This window comes from Lupinus angustifolius, chromosome LG09 (assembly GCF_001865875.1).
Source record: "Lupinus angustifolius cultivar Tanjil chromosome LG09, LupAngTanjil_v1.0, whole genome shotgun sequence".
Classification (NCBI taxonomy): domain Eukaryota; kingdom Viridiplantae; phylum Streptophyta; class Magnoliopsida; order Fabales; family Fabaceae; genus Lupinus; species Lupinus angustifolius.
In genome coordinates this window covers 3,560,317-3,570,242 of record NC_032017.1, presented here as the reverse complement: position 1 = coordinate 3,570,242, position 9,926 = coordinate 3,560,317, and the positions used below count along the sequence as shown (strand labels likewise).

General features: G+C 29.2%; 1 protein-coding gene across 2 annotated transcripts; it reads left to right on the top strand.

The window, feature by feature from the left end:
* Positions 483–3,465, top strand: LOC109355987 (NAC transcription factor 56-like). Of its 2 annotated transcripts, XM_019599298.1 has the most exons (4): positions 483–783; positions 1,324–1,631; positions 2,479–2,563; positions 2,597–3,465. In XM_019599298.1, the coding sequence occupies exons 1-4, from the start codon at positions 594–596 to the stop codon at positions 3,058–3,060; spliced, it is 1,047 nt and encodes a 348-aa protein (XP_019454843.1). In that variant the 5' UTR covers positions 483–593; the 3' UTR covers positions 3,061–3,465. The 2 variants fall into 2 exon arrangements, with proteins under 2 accessions (XP_019454843.1, XP_019454842.1); XM_019599297.1 differs by having other exon boundaries at positions 485–783; positions 2,479–3,465.

The following is a 9,926-nucleotide window of genomic DNA, read 5'->3' as shown; positions in this document are numbered from 1 at the left end:
TATGTCCATCTAATTTTTTTTAGGCAAACAAAAGTGAGACTTAGCTTCTTGAAACTCTTTTCAAATATATTTTTGATATAGTCTGATAAGTCTTAAACATGTTAGATTTTATGTTTGTCTGCTCCGTCATGCATATTAAAAACTCACTCGATCAATTTAGAAAATCAAATTATTATTAAACTCATACAAATTGTTTTACTTCAACATCTAATTTTTTTTAACTCGAGTCTGAATTATGTTGTTACGAATTTACTCTAATAATATAAATTGTCATCTTTATTTATAGGTAGTATAGTCAAATTAACTTTGCATTTTACCAATTTTAAAATACAAAGTATTTTTTAGGAGATTCTAATAATACCCTATTTGTGAAAAGACTAAGGATACCCTAAACCATTGACACATCAGCATACCATTGTATGTACAAATAGATTTGCTTGTACTTGATCACCCCCCACTCCCATGACCATATAAAACAGCATGGGCTTTTCACTCTTCTGTGGCATAACAAAACCAAAACATAACATTGCCTCCTAACATGTTCTGTGAAAGCCATAGCCATTGAAGAACCAAAATAAAAAATCTCTGTGATCATGGAGAGCACTGACTCATCCACCGGTTCACAACAACAACAACCGAACCTTCCACCCGGGTTCCGGTTCCACCCCACGGACGAGGAGCTCGTGGTTCTGTACCTGAAGAAGAAAACTGCCTCAGCTCCTCTTCCAGTTCACATCATCACTGAGATTGATCTATATAAGTTTGATCCATGGGAGCTACCAGGTATAGGAAATTTTACCAAAAGAATACAAAGTTGGAATCTTTACGTTACAAAATGAAATGGGTTTAGTTTGTTTTGTTTTTCAGGTTTATTTTGTATTTAGGTGTGAAATCTCATATTAGATATAACGGAATGAGCGAAATAGTTTATAAGTGAGAAAAACTCGTAAAACTAATGTCTTAAAGTTTTGTTTTTGTCTCACTTGTGGTTCTCTACTCTTCCCACCTCGTGTTAATAATGGAACTTTGGGAGTCATAAGGTGGTATGATGGTTAAGGTTAAAGAGTTTAAGGAATGAAATGAAGTAGGTTGTGGTTCGAGTCTCACTCATAACAAATTAAAAAAAAAAAGGAGTTACAAGGTGATTTGATGGTCAAGGGCGAAGAGAAAGAGAATAAGGGTTCGAGTCCCGTCTATAACAAATACTAACAATTCCCGATGAAAAAACTAATAATGGAACTCTATTGTGGTTGGAGCTCCGGCAGTTGGGTGAAATAGTTCTTTTGTTGTTTTTGTAACTTTTAATTTTTTTTTTGTTTGCAGCTAAGGCAGTGTTTGGGGAGCATGAGTGGTATTTCTTTACTCCTAGGGATAGGAAGTATCCCAATGGTGCAAGGCCAAACAGGGCTGCAACTTCTGGGTATTGGAAGGCCACAGGGACAGACAAGCCTGTATTAACATCTGGTGGGACCCAAAAGGTTGGGGTGAAGAAAGCTTTGGTTTTCTATGGAGGGAAGCCACCAAGAGGGATCAAAACCAATTGGATCATGCATGAATATAGGCTTGTTGATAACAAACCTAACAATAAGCCTCTTGGTTGTGACTTGGACAACAAGAAAAACTCTCTTAGGGTATGCCCCTTTTTTCATACAATTCTTGCTTTGTTCTGTTTTAATTTTAGGTTTATATAACCATTTGTGTTCAATTCTTTAATTTCTATGGGCTCACAACTATGGTTGCAATTGTTATTTTTGACAATTTACACAAGTGCATATTAATCATAAATCGGTAATTCAAATTGCAGACTGTATAACAATTTGATTGTATCACGTGATGCGGCTGTAATATTGTGGTTATGATGAACGTCGCAAATCCATCACAATGTAATTGCAGTGTGTCACCGAATCACAATGATATGACTGTATCTAGTGCAACATAATAGTTTTGGGCCACATCAGATCGCACCAAGTCACATTGTATTCAAAAGTACTTTTTAAATCAAAGAATAATTTCTATCACAATGGTTTCGATCTATTTCACAACGGCTACAATGACAATAACTGCAACAGTTACCACAATCTCAATCACAATTTAAAACATTTTTCATAATTGTGGTCACATATAGTATATTTTCCTATAATTGCATTTTAAAATAATGGGTTTTGGATGTCGAAGTTATTTGTACAACTTATTTCAATAACAATTTACATTTGCATTCATTTTTCTATTCTACCTAAAAAACACAATCATATAACATTCATTCCTAGTTTATCTGAATGATACCTACAAATACTGTAAAGAAAACATATTTCTCTTTCAAATTTGTTGTAAGTAAGCAATCAACAATTAAACCAATAGGCATAAACCATTAGTTAATATAAGTAAAATATTATATTTGATAAAACAAGGCATAAACATTACATGGACACAAAAATACTAACATTTGATGTTTGGATTGGTATTTTTTTTTAATTGTAGCTTGATGATTGGGTACTATGCCGAATCTACAAGAAGAACAATACACATAGGCCCCCTTTGGAACATGAAAAGGAAGATTCAATGGATGACATGATTCAAGGGACACCTCCTTCAATAAATGAGAGGTTTTATCTTTCAAAAATGTCCACAAGCTATACTAATGCATTGTTGCAAAATGACCAAAACTTATTGGAAGGAATGGTCCTAAATAATGGTTTGGGATCATCAAGCTCTAAGGTTGAGTTTCCTTTTGTGCCAACTATCACTTCCTCGTCAAACAATACTAATTCTGCCGCATCCAAAATAACATTCTCATCTCTGTATTGGAATGATGATCAAGATGTGGTAGTGGCAGGAACCTCGTCAACAAACAAAGGGTTTAGTTCGGAAAATGGTGAACATGATCGAAGTATTGTGTCGACCGAAGAGAATAATGGTATTGGTACCTCTTTTGCCACTCTCCTTAATCAACACCCTCAAAACTCTTCATTGCATCAACAACAAACAATGATTGGATCATTAGGTGATGGAATACTTAGAACAACACCATATCAAATAGGTGGAATCAATTGGTATGCTTAATTAGCTCAAGTTCATGTTAGGAAATTGGAAGAATGTTAGAGTCTCTTCACTTAGATGGTTAGAAATTTCTTCAACCATTGGGAAGCATAGCACACACAAGGTGAGGTCATGGATATTTTTAGTTAACTTATACATAGCTTTTTACATATACATACATATACACACATATATATGTATATGTTTGCTTGTTTTTATTGGTATGTAAATAAAAAAATGATGATGCTAGCTTTTCATGTACAATACAAGTATTGAAAAAAAAGGAAAATTACAACAAAAATATAAAATCAGCAATTTTACACTATGATATTTAGGATAGAGGAGAACCTTGTATACATCATCTACATGTAGAACTCATTCTATTGATGCAAGCATTAAACTACAAATGATGCCAGTGTGGTTTGTCTATATTGTTATATATTTTCCTCTTATTGATTTAATTTTCATTGGTTGTTTTATCATTAAATAACTAAACTCTTGAAAGTTGATTAACTTAACGGAAGATAGTAACAAGACTTCAATTTCTTCAAGTATATTGTATTACATATGGTAAGAATTGGTAGAAAAAAAATGTATATATTGATGGTATAATAGTTTTTTGAATTGACACTATATATTCACTATACATATTTAATCATTATTAACTCTTAAAAATAATAATACAAATAAATAAAGAATAATATATTGATCATGTATAAATCTTGTGTTGATGGTTTACAGATAACAAATTCTTCGTCATGTCAACCTACCAGGAAGGTTATTAGTCTCATTCATATCTTTATCTTTTTGCCCAGAATCATTTCCTATGAATCTAAATGAGTTTGAACAAGTGCATCAGTACATAAGCACATATAAAGTAAGCAAGATTAATTTTTTTTATATGAAATAATCTTCATAATTCATATGTGATGTAGGAACTAGGAAGAAAGAAATAAAATGTGCAACTTTAAAAACTGTGACTAAAAATTATTTAGCAATACTTATAAGAGTATAAAATTTATGCACTATTAGTGTAAAGATTTATATACGATCAATATATTATTTATCACTATTTGAATTAATTTTTGTGAATAGTTAATAATTTAATAATAATGTATAAAACTCTTACGTTGCAAGTACATATATTTTTTTGGTCAAACTTTAATTTACAATTCAATGTTTTATCATTATTAAATTGGCATGTAATGAGAGTAATATGCTAATTATATCCTTTCACGCCTATTATTTAATATATTAGTCTAATAGTGAAACATATGCTATCTTTGGAGCTATGATCTAAGTCGTAGTTGATGTTGATGCACTGCCTATACAAATCAAGTTAAGCTTGCCATATTTTTCTAAAGTGTCATCTTAATTATACAGATTTGTGACTTGTAATTCTATGGTTATCACTGGCTAGTCTTCATGCTGTTTATTTCTTTTATATTAACTAAAAACATTATTAAAAAAATAGGGAAAATACATCAAAAAAACTTGAACTTTATGTTCTTTTTTGCAAGTAGTAGGTATGATTTTTTTCTTCCAAATTACCTCTTCAACTTAACTATTTATGAGTAGTCTCTATATAAATATAATATTAAATTTTTATTATGCTAACAAGAAAATTATTGTCATCCCAACTCACAACTGCAACGATAGGCTCACCATTGCGGTTGTGCATGTTAATCAGTATCAACAATTGAAAAATTATAGAAAATGATAAGTAAATTTCAAAACTAAAAAAAGAGCAATATGTCAATACTGATATAAAATAGATAAAATTAATGATAATCTTACAAATGAGATTAAAACAAAGTGTATGGATAAAAAAATTGGTGTTAGTAATTTAATATTATATTTAGGGAAAAGTTTACAAAACTACCTTAAACTTTATGTCTTTTGCAAATAGATATCATGAACTATTTTTTCTTTTTAATTACTCCTTAAACTTTAACTATTGGAGAAATTGATCTTTACATATATATAATTTTAAATTACTAAGAATGAAAAATTATCATTTATGTTTTTTTTTAAATATTGACTAACATATAGTTATTATTTAAAGAATGCATCATAATCCAATACAACAGCTGTGAGACTTAAGAATATATGGCTTGTAAGTTGATGGAGTCCATAAAATATAGATCAAATAATTATCAATATTGTTTTTACTAAATTATATGCATGACCATTAATCATAGTTTAAAATCCTCAGATGTCCATTAATCATATAGTTTAAAATGCGTCACCAAATAACCCAGAAAAATGCCTACCGTGACCTGTTACTAAATTATGGCCATTAATCATACATTAGTCAAATGACCATTAATCAAATAATTGTTAATTCCAATTTAATTTAAAATTATATTTATGCAGAAAAAATAATTAAAGATGTCTACTTACAAAAGACATAAAGTTTAAGGGAGTTTTTTAAACTTTTCGTAACAATTTCAGCCAAAGTTAAGTTTAAGTGTTGCTAAACTTTAATGATTTTATGGTCTTTCCAAAAAAAAATTGGTTGGCCTATTTAATTATATTATATAATATATTCATATTATACAATTTTAATATAAGTAATATTATTATACATATGTAATATTAATATACAAATATATATATATAAATTTTATTTAATTGTTAGGGTTAGAAGAGTCCAATTAAAAATAGGAACATTATTAACCTATACCTATTTAAATGTAGGCATAATAACTTATTTTAAGATTATATAGTATAATAAACTTTTAAATAGACTAACAGGTCAGACCAAACTTTTGAATAGATCAGATCTAGGTTTTGATTTTTTTTTTAAATAGACTAGTAGGCCAGACTTAGGTTCCTATATATTATATAGATTGAGTTTGTTTAAGGTAAAGTCTGGTCTATCTGTCTCGACCCTTATGACTCAACGCCTTATAAAAAAGAGATTATTGGTGAGAATAATCATTGACATATATATAATATTTTTTACGGTGAGGAATGGGAACAATTAATTTGAAACATATATCTATAGTCCTCAAACAAATAACATCTTTGGAAGCTATGCTCTAGATGATAATGGATGTTGATGCATTGCCTATACAATATCTTGTTAAGCTTGTCATTTTATAAAAGTTTGATGTTATTAAAGATTTGTGGCTTGTGTGCCATGATTCTATGATTTCATGCTGTCTATTTTTGTTCCCTATTTAATTTCTCTCTTCTTAAAATGACACCAGCTTGTACAGCCCAATATTTATCTTAATGGTCCTCATTTATTGTTTGTATTTTTCCACTACTATACCAAGTTAAAACATCAAACTATTAGGTAGAAAATTATTCTAACTTGCTCAAATTTCTAAAAATGTAAGTGGGTTAAATTATTAGCAGAAAAGTCGTTTTATTAGGAATATCAAGTGAGTGATGTGGTAAAAGAACCTATCTTAAAAAAGAATTGATTATTTGAAGTGCATATATATAATTGATATTCATAGACCTAATATTTTAGAGTTTTGGATGATGTAATATCAAACTCACTTATACTATTTTTTTACTTGGACCATTTTTGTAGATGAATGTCATATCTATGTATAAAGTATAAAGATTTATGGACATTCCTTACATCACCTATATTTCATTTATATTTCATTTTGAAGAGTCATTGATGATAAAATATAAATGATGTATTATGCATTGACAATGTATAAAATCTTATATCGTTAGTGCAAACATTTTTTCCACTATGGAGATATCTTTTTATTTTGACAAGTGTTATTAATATTGTATCAGTCATCAAATTGGTTAGGATATTTGTATGATGATATACGAATTCGACTGATGGTTCATTAATTATACCGCATACCAATGAAACTAAATGTACATATATATTGCATTAACGTTAATGCTAAAAAATTAATAAAAAATGTGATAAATATTTTTATTTACAACATTTGTTAAAACATAATGTATGACTTGATGATAGATTATGTTTTAAAAGTATAAATAAGGTAATAATTGTATGTTTGATCCCATAATAATATTTTGGTAAAAAGTAAGTCACTTTCATACATAAAAAATAAATGAAATCGGTTGATTTGACTGGTACGGTTCAAATGAAAACCAGATAATATGACCAATTTTGGCCATATTTAAATGATGTAATTATTATAACATATCAATATGAGGACGGGTTCACTAACTACTAGTTGAACCAATCACTATGATACAATTTTTGTAATATTGTTCTAAGTGTCCTAAGTGCGAACAATTGTTGCACAATATGTCGGATGTGGTCAATAAATAAATTGTTTTATAGGCAAAGATTTAAAACCGTTCGATATGATATATTTGAACTAAGTTTCTCTTCAGTATTAGACAGTCTATTATTGAAATGTGAGGTTATGATTGATTTGATGATTTAAAAAGAAAAAATTATTTAAAAATGATTTAAAATATGTAATGTTAAAAAGATTTACATTGATATGTCATAATCTCTTCCAAAACAATTTGACATCAGCAACCAATCACTGAACACTTTTGTTTCATGATACATCTCTTTCGTGACAGGTACTCATAAAATTAATATTACATTTTTTTTTAGGATTGTAATAATAAGTTGAACATGTTAAATCAATATTGTGAAACCCGAGCCGGACGTCAAACTAGAAAAAATCTCGTGTTAGGTTTAACTTGTTTAAACGGTTAAATTGTCCGGTCTGACGGATTGATTTCATACATAATTAATAATTTTATCTATAAATATATAATTATATATAAATGTAAAACTTTATATAATTAATAATTATCTTGAAGTAATACATCTTCATCTTTTTTGAACCGTAGTAAAACAAAATATTAGAGCAATGTTTCATTTTTTTAATTTTTAAGTAAACTATTCGGTTTACTTATTGGGTAAATCCAGTTTAACCGGGTTTAACAAGGTCTGGCCGAATTTCCTTGGTTCAAAGTGGTATAACCCTAATTTAGTTAAGATTACAAACCAAAACCATTTTTAAGTCCAGTCAGCGGTTAGACCAGTCGGACCATCCGATTCAATCCAGTTCTCACAACACTATGTTCAATAATAGACTATGACACATGAGAGGGGGAAAAATTATATGCTCAAGGAGAGTGTGGTCAGAAACTAATTCAGGATGAATATTATTGAATTGAGGTTCTCTCATATATTTGAGACTCGAGTAATAGAATATTTGGATTAAGAGAAAGAAAAAAAATGTACCAATTATTAAATTATTTAATTAAAAATAAATATATATTTAGATTCTTAAAAAAATTGGTGTCATGAGTCATTATCTCTACCGAAAATTAGACTCTCCTTTTACCTTTCAAGTTTTCAACTCACACCAACTTTTGATTTAGTCTGAAAAGGGTATGAAGATATTAAAGCGTTGGTATCAATTTCTTTTGATAAGAAATTGTTAAGGATCTTCCATCACCCAAAAGGTCACACGTATAGTGATATAGACAACAAAATCTACCTCACTAAGGTCACACATTGTTAAGGGACCATTTTTTATATCATCAAAAGGAATCATTATCTTAATACCACACAAAATTAAATCACGTTTTAATTGCATTCCCTTCCTAGGGAAGAATACAAACAACTTTATAAAATTTCGCATTATTTGTGGTTCGTTTTGGAATAGATATCATAATCATGAATTGCACTATTATTGATATTGTTATGCATGAGTTGTACATGATGCTTTCACACTGCCTAAATGTATCAAAATGTGATTTGTGAATTCAACAAATATACCCAAAAAAATTGTAAAATGTAATATTTATGCACTTTACACTACGTCAGAGTTCCGTTCAACAACGCTTATTTTAGATGTATAATAGCGTTTTTATGCGCTTTCTGTTTGACCGCAGTAGTATATGGTCATCATTAACAGCGCTTCACAAACGATGTTGTATTGATTATATACCACAACACAACACATAAAAACGCTGTCATATAGTGCATCAATACAACAATGTCTCATTCACAAAGCATTGTCATATATTCTTAAATAAACAACGCATTTTATAGGTTTTTTTAACAGTGCTTGTTGTTGCGCTGTTGAAGTTCATATATTTAACAGTGCAATAACAGAAAAGTGTTGTTGTATTATTCATAAAATTTCTCAAACAACACCTTAATAGAAAAGCGCATCACATGCATAGCGATGTTGTATTAATAATGTACCACAACGCTTTCTGTAAAAAACGTTGTTGTAGTTATCCTTAAATTATAACGCATGTCAGAGTTTCCCCTAGAATTAAGCTGTTGATTTTTATAAATTAGTACATACATATACATTTATTAGCAAAACAAACATTCTCAACAGCACAGACATTTATAATTCTGAACAATAGACACATTAATACAGACCAGAAGTTTGTTTTATTAAATATCAATACAATACAAAATATAAACAATGAATATCATACCAATTATATTTTGACGAAGTACATAATTACAAATAAAAAATTACACAAATTACAAAGAAACAATATTATACAAATTACAAACAATCAAAATACAAAAACTACTTGCATCTATTTTTCCTTTTCTTTGATTGTTTTTGTCTTTTAGGGTCATCCTTGTCTGGATGAGCATATTGATTTACCCAAAGCCCTTCATCGTGCTCATCTCTTGTATATAAATCATCATTTATAGTTGGTACGCTCTCACACGACTGATATGTTCCAAAAAAGGACCATCTTCATCAATATCTTCATATTCTTGGTCATCAATATTATTGACGATTATTTTGTTACTTAAAAGAACAGTGAACCATTTCATATCAGTTGGATCACTAACATAGAATACTTGTTGAGCTTGTGATGCTAGAATAAATGGTTCATCTTTATATCCTGACCTATTAAGATCCACCTACATGAACCCT

Excerpts from the sequence above, each read along its gene's own strand:
- LOC109355987 (XM_019599297.1), top strand. The coding sequence starts at position 594 with ATGGAGAGCACTGACTCATCCACCGGTTCACAACAACAACAACCGAAC. Across the intron at positions 784-1,323 it reads TGATCCATGGGAGCTACCAG|CTAAGGCAGTGTTTGGGGAG; the intron begins GTATAGGAAATT and ends TTTTGTTTGCAG. Across the intron at positions 1,632-2,478 it reads ACAAGAAAAACTCTCTTAGG|CTTGATGATTGGGTACTATG; the intron begins GTATGCCCCTTT and ends TTTTAATTGTAG.